General features: G+C 38.2%; 3 protein-coding genes across 4 annotated transcripts; all 3 read left to right on the forward strand.

Annotated features, from left to right (window-relative positions):
• LOC109713722 (UDP-galactose transporter 2-like) lies at positions 448-4,802 on the forward strand. The gene is made up of 5 exons (XM_020238292.1): positions 448-788; positions 1,037-1,221; positions 1,324-1,524; positions 3,529-3,690; positions 4,163-4,802. The coding sequence occupies exons 1-5, from the start codon at positions 662-664 to the stop codon at positions 4,523-4,525; spliced, it is 1,038 nt and encodes a 345-aa protein (XP_020093881.1). The 5' UTR covers positions 448-661; the 3' UTR covers positions 4,526-4,802.
• On the forward strand, positions 10,410-12,751 carry LOC109715158 (heterodimeric geranylgeranyl pyrophosphate synthase large subunit 1, chloroplastic). Of its 2 annotated transcripts, none has more exons than XM_020240026.1 (2): positions 10,410-11,769; positions 12,345-12,751. In XM_020240026.1, exon 1 carries the CDS (start codon positions 10,612-10,614, stop codon positions 11,722-11,724), a length of 1,113 nt encoding a protein of 370 aa, XP_020095615.1. In that variant the 5' UTR covers positions 10,410-10,611; the 3' UTR covers positions 11,725-11,769; positions 12,345-12,751. The 2 variants fall into 2 exon arrangements, with proteins under 2 accessions (XP_020095615.1, XP_020095625.1); XM_020240036.1 differs by having other exon boundaries at positions 10,413-10,714; positions 10,793-12,751.
• On the forward strand, positions 14,448-16,387 carry LOC109709050 (ubiquitin-like-specific protease ESD4). The gene is made up of 4 exons (XM_020231114.1): positions 14,448-14,682; positions 14,782-14,898; positions 15,032-15,580; positions 15,661-16,387. Exons 2-4 carry the CDS (start codon positions 14,875-14,877, stop codon positions 15,913-15,915), a joined length of 828 nt encoding a protein of 275 aa, XP_020086703.1. The 5' UTR covers positions 14,448-14,682; positions 14,782-14,874; the 3' UTR covers positions 15,916-16,387.

Raw genomic sequence — 21,411 nt, forward strand, 5'->3', positions numbered from 1 at the left:
TAGAGAAAATTCTTAAGCTGCCGGAGTTGAATACGACGCTGTGCATCAGAGGTCACGGCTGATCCGCTACAGATAAAACGCCATCGCCATCCGTTTGAATTCCAGCACCGTAACACTCTACCGTTTTTAGTTTTTAGATGGAAGAGTGTAAGATTTGTGCTTTTATTAGAGTGCACCAACAAAAAAATTCAAAAAAAAAGAAGATAAAAACATGTTTTAATATTTTAGAAGATAAGGGACCTACGCGTAAATTTCCTTTCCTCACCTATCCCAATTCACACCCGTCGAACAGCTATACACCGTCCTATTCCTTTGTCTTATTCCCTTTCCCTCTTCTAATTTTATTTTTCCCATTTTTTTTTTTAATTTTCTTTTTAAATTTTTTTTTTATTTTCTTAAAAAATACTAATTCTAGTGCTTCGACGGCAACGCCCCACGCATTTGAAAGATTCCTCCCCCACCGTTTCTCTTCGTATTATTATTTATTTATTTGTAATTTTATAATAATAACTCCCCCCTCAAACCCTAGTCGCATCCTCGTCGTCGTCTTCGCCAGGTCTCCTCCTCTCCCTCTCTCTCTCTCTCTCTCTCTCTCTCTCTCTAAAGGGAGAGCATAGAAGAAGCGGAGAGGGGGGAAGGGTGCGTCTAGGGCTCGGCGGAGATGGATCTGGAGAAGAAGCCCGTGGTGTCGGACGTCGGGGCGTGGGCGATGAACGTGGTGAGCTCCGTGGGGATCATCATGGCCAACAAGCAGCTCATGTCCCCCAATGGCTACGGATTCTCCTTCGGTAACCCTCCTCCCCCACCCGCATTTGCTGATTCGGGCCTGATTCGTGGGATTTGTGGTGGTCTTAGCGTTAAAAATGGGGTTTTTACGCGTTTGATTTGGTTAGGGTTTGTGGGGGGGTGAATGTTGATCTTGCTTGGATGAGTTGATATGTGTGAAATTTTAGGATTGATAAGCGGATCCAATTTCTCACTGTTTGAGATGTAGTTGGTTTCGTCGAAGTTTGCTCATTGAAGTTGAATTTTGCAGCGACGACGCTAACGGGGTTCCATTTCACTGTAACCGCCCTTGTTGGTTGGATTTCGAATGCGACCGGATACTCGGCGTCCAAGTATGTTCCTCTCTGGGAGCTCTTCTGGTTCTCCATTGTTGCTAATATGTCGATCACGGGGATGAACCTTAGTCTCATGCTGAACTCGGTCGGATTTTATCAGGTTTGTTTTATTACGCCTAGTTTCGTAGGAGCAGCATTTGTAGAGTTTTATCAAGTATTATCGATCTATGCTCTGAAAATGACATCTTAAACGAAAATGTAGATCTCCAAATTGAGCATGATACCGGTGGTTTGCTTGATGGAATGGATTCTCCACAGCAAGCACTACACTACGAAGGTGATAACGGCCGTGATTGTTGTAGCCTTTGGCGTTGGGATATGCACGGTTACTGATGTCGAGATCAACGCGAAGGGATTCCTTTGTGCGTGCGTAGCTGTGTTCTGCACATCGCTGCAACAAATTGTGAGCATCTTAGCTTACTTTCGTTTTCCGATCTTTCCCGAATTGATACCAAGTAGAATTGTTGTTCTTTTTTACTCCCGTATCTCTTCCCTCTTCGCTTGGATTATAGTTTATTTTTGTGATTTATGGATTCCGCATGATGCAAGGGAGAGATCTGTTAGGGAGAGTTGAATTTTGGTTGTTTTAAAGCTTAATAAATGACTTGATCTATATCTATATAATTCAGTTTTATTAGTTCTCTACAGTGAAGAAATATGCTATTTTTATTCAATTATAATTTCTTGAATCAGAATACTCCAGGATTTTGATTCAGATTTGGTATTAATTGGATGCTGTAAAGTAGAGAAAGGGATGAAGAAACAGGTGAATTAGGAAGGAGTGAGAGGAAGAACCATAGAAGTTATGATAGAGAAGCTGACAACCCAATGGGCTAAAAAGAGATTTCTTCTTTCATTAATTTTCAACTTTCACTTTTGGTAAATCAACCCTCTCATGCATAAAATTACCTTAATACCCTTGAATTCTTCTCAAAATTCTTTAATTAAGTTTTGAACTATTGATATTCTTGGAAATCAATAATCTACTTGGATCGTGGGTGCCCAACTATTAGTTCCTCTAATGCTCAGCTGCTGGAGGTAAGTTTCATAAGATCAACTTTCCACATATGAAACTATAGTATGCGGGCAACCAACTAGGGTTCAAATATGACACTGTATAATATGTGAGCAACCATAGAAGAAATTGACGAAGTTCCACCTAAATTGGAAAATTCCACCTAAATTGGAAAATGAATGTAATTTAGCAGGGATATCATTTCCATTTGAATTCATGAGACTGATCTCATGTAGAATCGAGACCTTCAATCATCTTCCCTTAAATGTTTAGTAAGGTTCATCACTATCTGTGAATATTCCTTCTTGACTCAATGTACCAACAGCTTGCTAACGTTACAATGTTGGCCTGTAACCAAAAAATTTAATTTAGGTCTATTCCTAAGAAAACAACTATAATGTCTGTCAAACTATGGTACTTCTATGTAGTCTTAATTACCAAGATCAATGATAACTTACAGGTTTTACATTTTGATGGACATGGAGGACTAAATAGGAGCAAAGACCTGGTTCATAAATTATTTTCAAGTGTGTAAAACTAGAATGAGTTATTCGTTATTACATTTTGGAAGCTGTTATATGTAAAACAGTAGAATGTAAATTTCTACATAATCTGAAGTAACACATAGGCTTTTAGCACAAGTTAGAAGGGACTTCCTAATAGTATGGTGGTCAATGCAAGTGAAAACAGTGTTTTGGATACACATTGCAGTTTATCTTTCTTCGAAGGAATGTAAACAAAACTTTCTAGAGCTCGGTGGGTTTCAAACTATGAACATTCAATGTATTACTTCAGATTGTGAGATTTGAGCTAAAATAGTAAGGTGCCGATATTTACGTCTCACCCTCTTACAAATCTGGTAGAACAATTGGTTAGGCCTAATTCTGTAGTAGGATTGCCCATGGAACATTTGTACTTTGATTTCATTTAACTATAAGCATGATTGTTCCATATATGTCATTTACTTGAAGATACATCAGATCATCATCAAATAACTGAAGAATGTAAGAATCTTCAAAATGATGTAAGATGGATTTAGTTTAAAACTCCATGCAATATTGCAATGGTCCACTCTTAGGTTTAAACTTTTAAGTATTATCACTTTACCATCATGGTGTCAATCGGTAGATTTAATCAATATACCCTTATTAGAATTTGTTCATCAACTTTTAATGGAACATTGTTCGCCAATTATTGGTAATCACACACGCGCGCGCACACACACATACACACACACACACACACACACACACACACACACACACACACATATTGCGTACAATTAACTCATTCAAACCTACATTCTATATACTGTACCATAGTTTTCTTAAACTAACTTTTGCGTGATATCTGTACATATCTTATGCTGATAATGCTACTTTTTTGGTGCAGACAATTGGCTCTTTCCAAAAGAAGTATAACATTGGTTCCTTCGAACTCCTCAGCAAAACTGCTCCTATTCAAGCTGCCTCGCTGCTTCTTTTTGGCCCTTTTGCAGACTACTACCTCAATGGGGGCTCTTTATTAGAGTACCACTTTTCCACAGGAGCAACCGTAAGTACTAATCATTAATAAGCATGCCTGTTTGAACAGTTATGGGGCTTGCTGTTTATGCAATATCTCACTAATGAGTTTATATAATGACTTAAATTAGATGGCAAATGGCTTGCTCTACTATATTCGCCAACTAACAAGTTTAACATGAGCAAGGACACTTAGGGTTTATCTAGTCTATCTCGAGCTGCTACAGAAGTGCTATAGGGTGGAGCTTGTACAGGACAGCTTCATTGTGCAGCGAATGCAGAAGCTTCAACTATGGAGCTTCTGTTTTTACAGCCCAATAGCTTATTTTAGCTTTTCACCATAAAACCTTCTTACTATATTTTCATCCAATCGTCTAATTGCTACCTCGTGGAGTAGAGAAGCTGTAATAGGAGCGAGACCAAATGGCCTTTTATAGAAATAATTATGAGGATTTTTGGGGCTGCTTTTAATATAAGTGCTCTATATTTACTCTTTTTTGCAGATCTTCATACTTCTTTCCTGCTCCCTCGCGGTCTTTTGCAACATGAGCCAATACTTGTGCATCGGCCGATTCTCCGCAACATCCTTCCAAGTTCTCGGCCACATGAAAACAGTCTGTGTGTTAATTCTTGGCTGGATACTCTTTGATTCGGCCCTAACCGTGAAGAACATCCTCGGGATGCTCCTCGCCATTCTGGGCATGATAGTTTACAGTTGGGCAGTCGAGTCGGAGAAGCAGTCGAAGGTCGCACCTTCACTTATCAGAAGCGATAGCCGATTTGACAGCGAGGATGTGAAGCTTCTCAAGGAGAAGATGAATGGCCTTACTCAGTCCGACCTCGAGATTGGGCAATTGAAAAGCTGATTTTTCTCCCTTTTTTTCCCCTTATTTTTTTAATATTTTTTTGCCCACCTCATCTGTTACTAATTGTTCCTCTTTCAGGTCATTGTATTGATCTTTTATTATCTTTTTTATTTTTCCTTCTCTTGGTCTTATATGGAGGAGAGCTCCATTATCAGAGTATAGTAGCGATTTTTGTTTGTATAGACCACGAGGGTCGATCCATTTCTGATGGTAAATGTGTTACAAGTATGAGAAACCCTTTTATCATAGAAACAAGCCTTGGTTTCGTTTCCTGCAACTTCGGTATTCAATTGTTGATGTGCCCAAATTAATTTCTGCTAATTATTGTAGAATTTGTGGAGAAATAGTCAACTTTTCACATTTTTTTGTCGTTCAGATATTACTGGATCGATTTAAAAATCTCGTCTTTTCCCTGTCCTAAAATGTGTATTTTGCATCATGTTTATGAAGATTGCGGTGGAGTGGTTTGAAGTTCAATTTTTAAATAGGTTTCTTTTGCTTCTATTTTCTTTTGGAACATTCAGATAATTCTCATATATGAATGACTGATTTGCTAATTATACGCAGAAATTTTCTGCGCACTGAATCTGCAAGAAAGAAAAATGCGGTTTTGTTCGATGCCATTTTGTTCTCTGAATTTGTCATAATTTGTTAACTGTATGTAGTAATTTTTTGCGCGCTGAATCTGCAAGAAAAATGTGGTTTTGCTCGCTGCCGTTTTGTTCTCTGAATCTATCACGGTTTGTTAATTGTATGCAGAAATTTTCCGTACACTGAATCTGTGTAAGAAAAATACAGCCTTATTCGCTGCCGTTTTGTTCTCTGAACCTGTCCCGCACTACAGAAGCTTCTTCGCTTCTTCCTCGCCATCCATTAACTTCATGCCTTTACCGTTTACCCTCCTCCCTATACCCCGTATCACTGGGGTACTAAAATCACTAAAAAAGCAATTTTATACAACATAAGAACTTTTCTCAAAATCGAAAGTAATGTCGCAATGACTCGCATATTCTACAACACTTCACAAATGCAGTAAATTGAAGGATTCAAATTGAAAGGTTCATCTAATTCACAAAAGACAAAAAATTTCGTAAAATATTTTACCGAATCAGGCTCTGAATACTATCAATAGCGCCAAGCTATTGATGTTATTCGATTTTCGGCCCTTTGATGAAAAAATATACAGTTAGGATGATGTGGGCTCCTTAGGATTGAGTGAGTTATTGGTTAAATAGTATAATCTAACAGATGAAAATAATTAAAGGGTTAAATCTAACGGTGAAAAATTCGATAGCACCAAGCGCTTGGTGCTATCAATAGTATTCCAGCCGGACTCATATTTTTACCTACGCTGATTTAACAGCTTCTTATTCTTATTATTTTTGGCAATTATAGATTATTATTTTTTATAAATTTTGTCCACCGTTCATCTAAAACTCTTCCCATCACACATGAAAAATATTATGAGGCTTAGTTTGGTATTGAGGTGGATCTGACATTATTAGATAGAATGAAATTAAGAAAAAGAATATAGGGATATGCTTCTGCGTTCTCCAATGGAACCGTAGAAAATATATTATAACCAACTAACCGCAATATGCGGAACGGAATATTACGTACGGAAACAAACAAGATATTTTTCCATCATCGTTTCTCACCGCACGTATAACGCAATCTCCCTGCAATCTCAAAAAAAAGCCTAAGTGGATACAGTGTTATTGTCATTACTTAACATTAAATCCAAATCCAACCAATCAGAGGGTTCACACTACGATGTGGTGTCCCAACCTAAAGTAGTAACATCGTGATGTGGTTACTATAAATGCACACGAAATTTTGCACCGCCCCACCTAATTGGTATCTATTTTATTAAGAAAAACCACTGATTGGTATTTATGAATTAAAAGTCAATTGTGAGTTGGTAGTAACAAGTAGTAAAGCTGTAGATAATTTATTTAAGGAAGAATTCAAATACCACTCATGTAGTTTCGCACTTTCTTATTTTAATACTCAGCGATTTAATGTGTATCAATTTAGTATCATGTGGTTTTACACTTTTTTACTTTAATACTCAGTGGTTTAAAGTGCATCAATTTAGTACTATGTGGTTTCATTTTTCTTTTTTCGTCGGCTCTTCTGTTAATATTTCGTTAAATTATATACAAAAAACTTCAGATATCCTACCTAGGTTTATCGAACGTTTACTTTAGTACCCTTTAGTTTTAATTTTGTTACTGATTTTTTTTTCCTCCGTTAATATTTTGTTAAATTATATAAAAAAAGCTTTAGATACCCTACCTAGGTTTATCGAATATTCATTTTAATACCCTATAATTTTAACTTTGTCACTGATTTAATAAAAAAAATTAGTAAAATGGATAATAAAAAAAAAAATGAAACCACAGGATACTAATTTGATACATTTTAAACCACATGGTACTAAAGTGAGAAAGTGCGAAACCACATAGGCTAACTTGATACATTTTGAACCACAGGGTACTAGAGTGAGAAAGTATGAAACCACCGGGGGTATTTAAAGTTTACCCTTTATTTAATTTTAAGAGGTTGGGAAGTAGATTTATAAAAAATTTTGTGAAAAATTATTAGCAAGATAAACTTCTCTTTTATTTAGAATTAATTTTTTAATTACTGTAATTAAAATTACTACTAATTTGGGTGTAGTTTCAACCACATCACTTGAATTCAAATATATCAAATAAGCACTGAATTTAGATAAGTAAATAATTATAATTACAATGTAATCTAACTTCTAAAATGTGTTTATGACATTAAAAATGATTGTGAATAAAATTTTATAAATATTGGATGCCGATTTCTCACAAATTAAATAATGACTATCTCTCCTGTTAATTATTTAGTAATTAGTTTTGGAGAACAGTGATTTCTTATATATTGACTTTTTAAAATATTATAAAGAAAAAACTTCAAAAATCTCCATTGTGGTTTCACTTTTTCTCACTTTAGTACCATGTGGTTTAAAATGTATCAAGTTAGTACTCTGTGGTTTTGCACTTTTTTACTTTAGTACTCTGTGGTTTAAAGTGTATCAAGTTAGTACCCTGTGATTTCACACTTTATCACTTTAGTATCCTGTGGTTTAAAAAATAAAATAAACCACAAAGTACTAACTTGATACACTTTAAACCATAGGGTACTAATTTGATACAAAAATAAAATCACACGGTAACTCTTGATAGACATAAAATAAACCACAAAATACTAACTTGATACACTTTAAACCACAGGATACTAAAGTGATAAAGTGAGAACTATAGGATATAACTTGATACATTTTAAACCACATGGTACTAAATAAAAAAGTGTGAAACCACATGGAGTTTTTGAAGTTTTCTATTTTTAATAAATTATATTTATCGAATTAATTTATGTTTTAAGATATTGATAATTATACATAAAAAAAATTTGTTGCAATCACGAGCCTAAGGACACATCACGCTTGGACAATCACATAAAAAATGCTATTGACACAAAATAAAAAATCTATTACTTAATATATATATATATATATATATATATAATTATATATATATATATAATATATATATTATATATATTTATAAGGGATTTTGATTTAGTATATAAAAGATCGAAAAATTATTATCGTATGAAAATACCTTTTTATTTGGTTTGGTTTAATGTAAAAATATTTTTTTATAAATTTTTATGGATTTCAAAAAATTGAAGTTTATCTTTTTTCGCTATTTATTCAGCAAAAAATAAAAACTCAAGCTAGATAAATTTTTTTATTCATTTTTCATCAATTAAAATGATATAATTTTTTTCTTCCAACTAAATTAATATTGATAAAATACAAATTTTTCTACAAATCAAACATTACAAAATGCAAAAACTTTTTCTACCGAAATTTTTTTCACGAAAATTTATTTTTCAAGATTTTACACTGAAACAACAACGGACCCTAAGGGATATACATACAAAGATTATAAATTTGAACAATATTTTCTTTAAGAGCTTATATCATTAAACTTTTTAAATATTATATAATACACACCTATAAAATTATACTTAAAATTTAAAATATTAATTGTTAAAAAATAAGCACTGTGCATAAAGCAACTTCGGCGTTGACAGCAACTGAGGATGCAGAGAAAACGAGAGGGAAAAAAAAGAAAAGAAAAGAGAGAGAAAAATATTTTCTCTTTTTTTAATGACGGATTAGAAAAGAAAAGAAAAATAAAAAAAATGGCCATTAATCTTTTTTCTCTCCTAAAATAAAAAGTTATTTTTTAGAAATATGAGAGGAAAAAAAAGAATAAAAAGTTATTTTATTTTCCTTATTTTAAACAATCAATAAAAAAAAAAAAAGATAAATTTTAAATACCACACCATGGTTTCATATTTTCTCAGTTTAATACCCTATAGTTTAAACTATATTAAGTTAATTAGTACCCCGTGATTTTATTTTTATTTTTTTCGTCCACTGCTCCGTTAATATTTCGTTAAATTATATACGAAAAACTTTAGGCTGCGTTTGATTCGGGTATAAGTAAGAATTGCTTATTCTAGAAATAGGTACAAGTTCAGATATAAGCAGGAACTAGGCCAATTTTGCGTTTGGATGAAAATTGGGTTGTTCTTAGGAATAAGATAAATAGTGTTTGGATGGTTAGATTGGAACAAGAGAAATAAGAGTTATAATTTGAAATTAAAATTATATTATGTAATTAATAGTAATAAAAATATTACTTAAAAATAAATAAGAAATTAATTATTAATAATTAATTATAAATAATAATTATTAATAATAATTAATTATAAATAATAAATTATTAATAAGGATTATCTAATTAATAATAATAATTATTATTAATTATTAATAAATAATAATAATTATTAATTATTAATAATTAATTATAAATAATAAATTAATAATAATATCGATTATCTAATTATTAAGAATAAAAATTATTAATAATTAATAATAAATAATAATAATTATTAATAATTATTAATAAAAAAATAATAAATATTACTAATTATTAATATTTAATTATAAATAATAAATTATTTAAATTATTTAATTATTAAAGTAATAAATAATGATTTAAATATATTAATTAGATTAATTAATAATTTACTGTCATTAAAATTAAATTTAGATTTTAATTAATCTTGTTCTCATCAAGGAACAAGCTTGTTCCAGGAAACGGGTGGAACAGTTCCAGCCTTATACCAGCTAGTTCCAGATTCCCGGGAGCCAAACATTACGTTTGGGAACAAAGGGGGGAACAAGGGCTTATTCCCCTCCTTGTTCCCGAACCAAACACTACCTTAGATATCTAATCTAAATTTATCAAATATTCACTCTAGTATTCTTTAATTGTAAGTTTGTAATTGATTCAATAAAAAAAAATAGGGAAATAAATAATAAAAAAATAAAATAAAATTATGTGATATTAAATTGATATATTTTAAATTATATAATATTAAAGTGAGAAATTACGTGAGAAAGTGTGAAACTGCTCGTGTGATATACGAAGTTTTTTCAAAAATATAATGTACGGTGAAGTATACCTGTACGGATCATGCTCATCAACTTCCTCTCGTCCGTCCGATCCCCTGCGTATACCACTATAAACGTGAATCTCATTCTCCGTCCATTTCGTACGCAACTATTCCGACGAGAAATCTCAAGACCATTCCCACTCCTCTCTCCTTAATGGTCGAGAGCCTTGGCCAGTGGATAATCCAACCAATCGAGTTACGACACGTAATATCTGCGCAGCTAGTTTTTTTTTTCTTCTTTTTTTTAAAAATAAAGAAGAGACCAACAACGAAGCCCAATCTCACTCCCACCACGCACGCTATCTTCTTCTTCTTCTTCTTCTTGTTCTTCTCCGTCCTAATTAGTAATTATACCCCCACTTTCTCAATTTATTTTTTAGCCCACGCATTTCTCCGTTAATTACGACTTTTGCCATTGCGCGTGTGGAGGTAGGTGTTTATCCCTTCGCGTGATCTATAAAATCGGCTTCCCCGCGAAGCGCCTTTTCGGTGAATCCCGATCGAGCTCGACAATCGACATGGCCTCGTCCTCTTTCGCCGCCGCTTCGCACCTCCTCTACCCCGCCGCGCTCGTCGGCTCCTCCTTCGCCCCCCGCCGCGGCCGCCCCGCCGCGGCGGTCCCGGCGCTCCGCCGCTGCCGCCGCCGCGCCGCGCGCGCCTCCGCCGCGGCGGAGCTGAACGCCTCCGCGGGGGCGGCGGCGGCGGCGGTGGAGGGGGGGAGGGAGTTCGATTTCAAGGGGTACATGGTGGCGAGGGCGGCGGCGGTGAACCGCGCGCTGGACGCGGCGGTGCCGGTGGCGTACCCGGAGCGGGTGCACGAGGCGATGCGGTACTCGCTCCTGGGCGGGGGGAAGCGCGTGCGCCCCGTGCTGTGCCTCGCGGCGTGCGAGCTCGTGGGGGGCCGGGAGCCCCTGGCGCTGCCCCCCGCGTGCGCCGTGGAGATGATCCACACCATGTCGCTCATCCACGACGACCTGCCCTGCATGGACGACGACGACCTCCGCCGCGGCCAGCCCACCTGCCACGTCGTCTACGGCGAGCCCCTCGCCGTCCTCGCCGGCGACGCCCTCCTCGCCCTCGCCTTCCGCCACCTCGCCGACCCCTCCTCCTACCCCTCCGACGACCTGCACCCCCCCGCCCCTCGCCTCCTCCGCGCCGTCGCCGAGCTCGCCCGCTGCATCGGCGCCGAGGGCCTCGTCGCCGGCCAGGCCGTCGACCTCGAGTCCACCGGCCTCGCCGACCCCGTTTCCCTCGACCGCCTCGAGTACATCCACCTCCACAAGACCGCCAGCCTGCTCGAGGCCTCCGTCGTGCTCGGCGCCATCGTCGGCGGCGGGTCCGACGACCAGGTCGAGCGCCTCCGCCGCTACGCCCGCTGCATCGGCCTCCTCTTCCAGGTCGTCGACGACATCCTCGACGTCACCAAGTCCTCCCAGGAGCTCGGCAAGACCGCCGGCAAGGACCTCGCCAGCGACAAGTCCACCTACCCCAAGCTCCTCGGCCTCGACAAGTCGCGGCAATTCGCCGAGCAGCTTCTCTGCGATGCCAAGGACCAGATCGCGGCCTTCGATCCCGCAAAGGCGGCGCCTTTGCTTCATCTCGCCAACTACATCGCTTACCGCCAGAAATAGCTACGCAGATTTCGAGTTCTTCGGTTGCCCAGGCACCAAATTTGGGTACACAGTTTGAAAGGCTCAATTCCTCTGCTATAGTCAATAGTTTTAAGTTGTGCTTTTGCTGCTGCTGCTGCTGCTGCTGCTGCTGCTGCTTAGATGCATGCTAATTCATGTCATAGTAAAATATGTAGTTTATCAGTTATTGAAGCTTCTTCCTCTACGCGTGAGTTCGATTCTACGCTCTAGGAAAGAGGATCAGTAGTTTTTTAGTGTCGGAATTCATCTAGTGCGGATAATGTAAAGCTTATCGGAGATAACATGAAGATGTATCGGGTTGACATCGATGCATCTTCATCTAGTCATGAATAAACAATATTTGCGGGTGAGCTTCTAAAAAATTCCGTCTCCTTTCCGACTCTGTAGTGCCTGAGAAACCATCCTTTCAATGAATTCTAATCCTCTTTACTTAGATGTGATGCAATTTATAAAGCATTTTCACTGGTGTCGGGTCTCAATGTGCTCTGCTTGGAAACTCATTCATGGTTAGTGAGGGAAAAATCATGGGTGTGGAAAGATGTATGTTGGTTATACTATTTACTCAATTTATGGGAATTTACACTTTGTTTTCTCTACAGATGTATACTGCTGCTAAACCATAAACATCTCTATCGAAGAGCAAATACTTTACCATTATTAGCTGAGACTTCGTATCGGTCTGAAGTATGTTTATGATATGACAAAAAGAAAAAGAAGAAAAGGTAATGTTTTCTCTGTAATTCTCATTGCGCATTATATGGCTCTTCTATCTTAACCAAAATATGTTATATAGCAGCATTGAAACCCTTCTAGTGTCTCTTTTTGTTTTCCGCTTTACTAGAGGTGTGTTTATAGTCTGTTATGTGCGATGAAAGCAGACGATTTAAGCAGCTACAAGGTTATGCCTTCTCTCTCAACTGAAGTATGTTTTCTTTTCGATAGAGTGTATGACAGAACAGTTTATTTCAATAAGAAGCATATGAAAAGGTTTTAATGTCGTGGAAAAGCTGTGTTGTTTGTGAATTTTGTGTATTTGGAATCTCAGTTTAGTTCCCTTCAACCCCTATGCTTTGTGCATGATGTGAACAACACAGGTACCTTTTTTTTTGCCTTCAATGTGTTTGGTATTACATATTGGGAGAAGTCCCTTGGTATTATTCTTGTACCTAATCATTTCTTAGGAAAATGATCTCTTCATTGCATCTATATATAATGATTGACAATATAATTACCATTTATGGAAAAAAACCGAAATTCAATTATTTGTTTATTTGATGTGTAGTCTGGTTGGTCAACTCAGGACATTCTGAAACAACAGCGACAAATTTCGTAAATGATCTAGCCTTAGTATGGACTTGATATTTAAGTTAACCTCAGATAAAAATTAGGACCAAATCACACAGAAACAAAACAAAAATAATCCCATTGACTTTCCTGATGCAGTGGTGGATCTGTTGGTGTAACATAAGCTCACAGAAACATTCGCCGAAAAAAGTAAAACTATAGTAGTTAGATAACAATAAATTTAAGGATATTTACAGGAAACACCTGTGTGAAATTAGATAGGACCTCATGTCTCATCTGTATGTTGCATGTCAATTTCTTTCTACTCATTTGATGATATAGTTTTCAATTGACTCCATATAATGAGGTGAATACTTTTTGTAATGTTCTCAGAAAACTTGTGTATTAGCTTAAAGGTCAGGGTATTTGTGCTCAAGAATATTCCATTAGCCATCAGATTAACTCTGCAGTTCTCTGCATATATGGGATCTTTCCTTAAAAGCAGATGGTTTGAGTTAGTGACTTTCCATTTAGTGACCGCATACACGCAACAATGCTGTGTTAATTCTCTTTGTTCTTTTTTCTATGAAAGGGTAAATTGAACTCCGCGTAAGTTGTTGCATTGGTCGCTGGATTTTGAGAAATTTCATTTATGTTGTCGAACTTCAGTTCGCGGTGATGTGCTAGCTTCAATTTTAGCTACAATCAGTCAGTCCCTTAGTCAGAGTTAGTTCTTTAACTTTTCAGACAAAAGATATGGTGTTTTGTTCTTCTTTCTTTTCTTTCTTATATGGCTTATATTGCAGATGCTAATTTAGTCTTTTACTGTAGTTGACCATCATAACATAGCTTTCATAGGCAATGCTATACTACTGAACTAATGCAATGGATGAGTAATGAAGTGTTTGATTTTGCCTATGAAATCTGAATTTGTTAGTTTCAAATCGATGTCATAGTATGAGAAAAACTAAATATTTGCAAGAGCTTCTATTTAAATTTTCTCATGTGTTGTGTGCGTCGTTTTAACCCTGAAAACAGGTTTTGCATCAACATCATCCCTGGGCAGTAGTTGTTATCTCCCTTTCTCAGGTTTAAAGAGTGGCATTTATTAGAGTAAGGATATTCAATTAAAACCATGCTCACATCACAGGGCTTTTTTTTTTTGGCCAATTTGCATAAAAAATCCACTTATTTTGGGGTTTTGCAAAACCGGGCCACCTTTTTCCTTTTTGCAGATTCGGTCCGCTTTTTCCGCCGCCTGACCAAAATGCCCCTCCTATACAATAGCCTCCCGCGTATTTCTTGACATACGTATACTACCCTGCCGTACGTTCTGGCGCGCATTAAATGNCGGCGGAGAAGGAGGAGGCGACGGCGGCGGAGGAGAAGGAGGAGGCCACGGCGGCGGAGGAGAAGGAGGAGGCCACGGCGGCGGAGGACAAGGAGGAGGCGACTGCGGCTGCGGAGAAGGAGGAGGCGAAGGCGCCAGCCGTAAAGGAGGAGGCGAAGGGGGCGGAGGAGAAGGAGGAGGCCAAGGCGGCGGATGAGGCTGCGAAGGAGGCAGCCGCGAAGGTACAGGTGGTGGCGGCGGCACCGACTTCGGCAGCTGCGGCGGAGGCGGTGGACAGTAAAACGACTCGCGTAACTAAAAGTGTAAGTTGATATTACATCGATACTTTTGGAATAGTGCAATATATTGCTATTCGTGTAATATAACCCTCTTTGTTGCACTACATTATATTCTTTGTACAGGACATTGAAAAAAAGGAGAAGTCTCGCCCGAAAAGACGCTTGGTGCGTCTGTCGACGGCGACTAAAGAGTCTACACAAACTTCGAAGTCTTTCATGCAAAAACACAGCATTACAGAGGTGTGTGAATATTTCAACGATGCATTTCATTAATGCGATACACCTTATAATAGTGTAAGTCCTTCCTGCAATGGTGTAAGAATTTCCTGCAATGGTGTAATTACGATCTCATTCTTTCATTGTTTGGTAACAGCACCCAATAATCGTCGACATCCCCCCCTCCTCGGATGATACATCAAGATTAAAAAAGGGAAAAACACTAAAATTGAAGGTCACAAGATCCTCACCGCCCCTGGAATTAAAGTACTACGGCAAGGGTGAGTTACCGAAGGAGGATCAGGAGCGAATTGAAAAATTCCTGACAAGCACCACCCCCTCCGCATTAGTACTGCCTTCGAAAGATATTGACATCGGGAGGAAGGACTTGGTTGACCTAACAAGTCACATGGCCTTCGTCAGCTCCGATGTTATTAACGCCTACCAGAATTTACTCAAGGAGGCGGAAGGGGACAAGTGCATATACACGACGTCATTCCTTTATCAGACCCTAGGGACTGCAATGAGCCCCGAGATGTTTTTGGTCGACATCACCGAGGAGAGGATCAATGAGGCGAAATACTGGTTCATCCCGCTCTTCGACTTCGAACACTGGCATTTGCTGGCTGTTGATCTCCAAGGCGGGAAGTACCTCCACTTATCATCCATTAAAAACCCTAAATACAACGCGGGGTTTGAAAAAGCAGTAAGTGTTACCTAATGCATAGAAATTGTACCAGCATTACCCGATTATATTTTTAATTAGTGCAATGTTTCCTTATGCAGTGTAAATTCATAGGAAATTATTTACAAGAACATTTTTCTGATTTGTTTGGGCGCCGCGGTACCCGTCCCGTCGACTGGGAGATGATCAATCTGGAAGATATCCCCATGCAAGATCAGTCAAATGACTGCGCAATCTTCCTGTTAGCATACGAGGAATACTTGCAGAAGGGGAGGAATTTGGACTTCTGCCAGGAGGATATGACGAGGAGACGCGGCGAGATAGCAGCAGAATTCTTGCGTCTTTTTGACACGTAATAATTCGACGCTGGTTCGAGTTACAATTCTTTCATATGTACGATCATTTTTTTCACAGTATGACGAATTGGTGTACATATTGTAATTCTCATTACCTTTGCTATAAATATATGGGTAGGAATTTACTTGTAATGTTTGTCGTTACACTATTTAGTAGAATGTTGAACTATTATCCGTCCATGCTTCAAGGTGTTTGCACTGGTGCGAACTATTGTTGCACGCTTAGATAGCAGTTACATGATATCAGCTGGCATTTCTCTTCTCGTTGCACTATTATCTCAGACTTGTTTGGTTTCACATATTTCGGAAAAGTAATACCCGAACAGCAAACATCGGGGCTGGCGAATACTAAACAAAATGCAAAAAAAGTGCAATACTAAAGAGATATTACAGTAACGTTCGTCATAACGGTGCAACGATAGGCTGTAATAATAGTGCAACGCCAGGGAACAAAATGGAATAAAACTTTCATAATCGCAATATATTACAGTAACATTCGGCAATGATAGGCTGTAATAATAGTGCAACGCCAGGGAACAAAATGCAAAAAAAAGTGCAATACTGGCGATATATTAGAGTAACATTCGCCATAACAGTGCAACGCCTTTACGCGCATTGAAACTGAAGAAGCCATATTTAAACAACTCGCTTTTAACTTTCCCGAGGCAACTTCGATATAACCGCCGGTGTCTCCTATCCTGACAGAATAGACCCTATGACGTAGACGTTACGCTACGTACTTTTAGAAGCATTAAATGCTCGCTGCGGTCGGAGCGCATATCCACGCTATTCGCCAGAACGTGTGTTTGCTGTTCCATGAACCCATTGCACTATTAGTATTACATAGTTGCACATTTATGAACCTAGTTGTACTATTTTACCGGACGTTGCACTATTACATGACTTGCGAACCCATTTCTTTTCTTCTTTCTGATATCATTGAACTATTATGTCGACCACATTGCACCATTGCAATCATCGTTGTGGTCTTTCACCCTACATTGCACTAATAATCGCCGTGCGCGTGGCACCCTTAATCCCCTCGCTTTTGAATGCTAGTGGAAGGCACGATGAGTGACGTGTAAGGTATATTCGGTTAAGTGAGGAAGAGATGCACTGGCGGGTTTGTCAGCCCACGATTCGTTTTTTTAAATATCGGTTCTTCAGATGCTTCTCCCTTTACGGAAACACAACCTTTGATGAAGGAGGTGAATCGACAACGGCGTTCCCTGCAAGAGGAAACGCAGCGCCGAAGTACGAGATGGAGCCTCCTCCTACACTGCCGCGGCTCTTCCTCCTGCCGGGAACGCCGTTCCTCGCCTTCGCATCCTTGACCAATAGTTACTAGGCTACAGTTCATCCATGACGTTAAGGCAACGACGGTAGATGGCTGAAGCAGAGTTCGCGGAGTAGGCGGCTCGCTGCGAAGGGAGCCGAAGCAGAGTTCGTGGAGTAGGCGGCTCGCTCCGAAGAGTACCATCCAGCAATGAGGCGTTAAGATTGATTCGTGCTATCTGGAGTGCGTTATTTGCCACGAGCCCATTGGCCCTCCTCTCATACAGGTTCTTAAATTCTTACAGATCTTTATTGTTATTGATGGATTCTTATGTTATGCTGATTGAACTGTCTGTTTCATGGTAGAGCGGAGCTCCAAAGGGCTTGAGGCAAATAAAGCACTCCAGATAGTGCAAATCAATCTTAAGGCCTCGTTGCTGGATCTACACTTCCGAACGACCCTCCTCCTACTCGCAGTCTCCTTCGGCAGTCTCCTTCTCGCAGTCTCCTCCTCCTCGCAGTCTCCTCCTCGCGGTCTTCTCCTCGCAGTCTCCTCCTCGCGGTCTTCTCCTCGCAGTCTTCTACTTGCAATCTCCTCCTCGCAGTCTCCTGCGGAAGTCTCCCCTGGCCTATACATGTTATCTTAGGCTATGTGCGCGTGGAATTGCAGACAAGCTTCGATGATTAGATATTTCTGTAACATAATTTTTATTATGCTCAATTTGTTATTGTTGAAGTAATAGAATTTTTCATTGTAGGCAAATCCTTTTTGTATTGTGTAAATTTGTATAAAATCGTGTACTCGGATTTAAGGAAGAAAATATAATTCTTGTTCACAAATTAATGTACTGCTTAGGAATTTGTTGCAATATTTACCAGTTACAATATTTTTCATAAAATGTTGCACTGTTTACATCATAGAATAATATAAATTTCGACCTTTTTGCACTATTTTGTTCATGTTAACGCCAAATCTTTGAAAATTTCGTACTAGGTATCATCTGTTACACGCTTTAGCAGAGATTCTTAAACTCTTTTGATCTGTGTTACAATACTTAAAACCTTCCGGAAAGTAAATTGTAATACCACCGACATGGCGATGCACCATCATTACACCAAGTATCAACGTCTCCAACGAACACTTACAAGCTTAGTACGAGTCTTTTCAAAATATTGCACTGGTTTACAACCTTATTGCACTTTCGTTGCACATGTTTTTAAATCGATTGCACTATTATTTATACCTTATTGCACTCTTAAAAGCATCTTTGCACTCTTTTAAAAATATTGTTCTGTTTTTCATTCTGTCTTGCACTATTATTGGCGTTCATCTGTGAACCTATTCATGCGTTATAAGAACGCTGATCTTTCGTAAGAACAGTTTGCACAATCGTTTAGCCGCTATGTCACGCCTCTCGAAAAGCGTCCTGCGCCGGCGACCTTCCAGCCCCGCCGCCGAGCTTCCTGGCCTGCCGACTCTTATGTCGCACATCGCCGACCTTCGAACCCCGCAGCCAACGTCCTGCGCCGCCGACACTTCGTCTTCATTTGGAGGGGTAGCCGTTAATTTGCAGTACTATGTTGAGATTATATTAAGGAATAGAGAAAGTAAAATTTTGACTGATTTTGGAGAGGTTGCACTGGTGCGACCTAGCGATGCACTGTTATAATGGCAGTTGCACCATTTTTTCGGACGTTTCACTTTGCGTTGCACTATTATCCCTGCTCGGGCCTTGCATATTTTCTCATTTATCGTGAGTTATTGTATTAAAGAATTAAAGCCAAACAGGAAACAGCGGGGCCGGCGAATAGCGGGGGCGGATGTTGTCCGGGTTCCGAGAAATGACTGAGATTGAACGGGTCATTTAATGCGCGCCAGAACGTACGGCAGGGTAGTATACGTATGTCAAGAAATACGCGGGAGGCTATTATATAGGAGGGGCATTTTGGTCGGGCGGCGAAAAAAGCGGACCGAATCTGCAAAAAGGAAAAAGGTGGCCCGGTTTTGCAAAACCCCAAAATAAGTGGATTTTTTATGCAAATTGGCCTTTTTTTTTCTTTATATTTATGGCATTTTTGGTGGGCGAAAAATGAAGCATCGGAAATAGTGCTCTTAGAAAGTAATATTTTATTAATTGTTTGATTTATAAAAGTGAATATAAATAATAGTTATTTTACAAAAATGGCTTAGTAGAATGACTTATAGGTGTCTATTTCTATTCAATTAAAACCATGCTCACATCACAGGGCTTTTCTTTTTTCTTTTTTCTTATGGCATGTTTGGCGGGCGGAAAATGAAGCATCGAAAATAGTGCTATCAGAAAGTAACATTTTATTAATTGTTTGATTTATAAAAGTGAATATAGTAGTTATTTTACAAAAGTGGCTTAGTAAAATGAGTTATAGGGATCCATTTCCGAATGGCCTATAGTAGAAGGCACCTCCATACATTTTTACCCTTTCTAGCCCTACATTTTTTTTTTATTTGGTTGTAATCTTTAAGCCACCGTTTGGTTGGGGGTTAAGGGGTGGAATAACCCCTTAACCCCCAATTTATACCCAAACACCACTCTTTTGGGGTGGGGTTAGTAAACCCCACCCCAAACCGGGTTAGGGGGTTTACTAACCTCACTCCCCCTCCCAACTTTAACCCCGCACGCATCCCGAGCTCTCACATTTTTTTTCTTTATCAATCATTAAACCCACTCCCCCTCCCAACTTTAACCCCGCACGCATCCCGAGCTCTCACATTTTTCTTCTTTATCAATCATTATCTTTTTATCCCACCTATTCCAACCAAACACTTTTTTTCACTATCCTATACTAACTCCAACCTCCAACCAAACACAAAAAAATTTTAACACCATTTTAACCCTGAACTTAACCCTATCCCTGGAATAGCTACTTTTTCTTAACCCCGAACCAAACGGGGGCTAAGACTACAACACATCAATATTTAGTCAACCGAATTAGAGTGTGATACTTTGATTATAATAATTTATAAAATGTTTCGGGCCTCATAGTTTGAGGACCAAAAATGTAATTTAGCCGAAAAGATAATAGAGAATAATATTATGTTCATTTGGAAAGAGATAAATTTAGAATCATCAGAATGGTAGAAATTTATAATAATTTTTTCTTTTTTATGTCATAATTTAAACTATTTTTTTTTTTTTGGAGGAATAGGTAGTGCGCTACCTACTTCATTCATTGAAAGAGTGAACTAAGTTACAGAGGTGAGGCAACATGGGCCTCGAAAGCAAAAAAAAGAAAAAAAGAAAAAAAAAACCTAGCGATTACAGCAGTGCAAATTTAATAACAGATAGTGCTTCCATTGGTCCATCAACAGTTTAATCTTATTTATACTCAGTAATGAGTCTGAATTGACCGATCTAAAGATTGTATCATTTTTAGCTTCTCAGATGATCCACCAATAAATTATTAAATCGGTTGGTCCCGAAAAAGGGGATAAAATAGTTTGGTTACACATTTGGCTTGACGCTGAAAAGCCAAATATTTCAAAAGATGTTGTGGATGTCTTGTGCAAGACGGCATGGTTGGAGGCGCGGAGGATATTATCAAGGGTCGTTGGATTGGACTTGACACGATTGACGCGCATGCGAAAAAAGTACAGAACGAAAGGATAAATGATCTGATTAAAAAAATAAAATGAAGTTGAGTAACAAAATAGAAAGTAGGATAAAAATTAAGCCAAAAATTAAAATAAAATAATTTATTAGTATAACAGTTCCGTGCAGAGTACGGGGTCCTCCTTAGTCGTGTAAAAATTTGCCTTAATTTTCTCACATTAATTTAGCCCTGTGCAGGAGTGTCAACGAGCCGAACACGAGCGAATAAATAAGCCGAATACGAGCTAGCTTGTTAAAGTACGAGTCGACAAATTCAGATCGTATTCGGCTTATTAATAAACGAGCTGAACACAAACTGTCTCACTAGTTGGCCAACGAATAATTAGTTAAATAAATTGCATTTGACATATATAAAAAATAAATTCATAAAATTTTACCCATCAGACTTTGATCTAATAATTGAAATTTTATATATAAATGAGTCCGTTTATAATTGAGCTTAGGATTTTTTTTTGGCTAAAAATCAAATAATAAAAATATATATTATATATAATTATTTATTTATATATAAAAATATTAAATAAATTATATAAATATAAAATATATGTATTCGAGCTGTTTTCAAGCCGAA

This window comes from Ananas comosus, linkage group 1 (genome assembly GCF_001540865.1).
Source record: "Ananas comosus cultivar F153 linkage group 1, ASM154086v1, whole genome shotgun sequence".
Taxonomy (NCBI): domain Eukaryota; kingdom Viridiplantae; phylum Streptophyta; class Magnoliopsida; order Poales; family Bromeliaceae; genus Ananas; species Ananas comosus.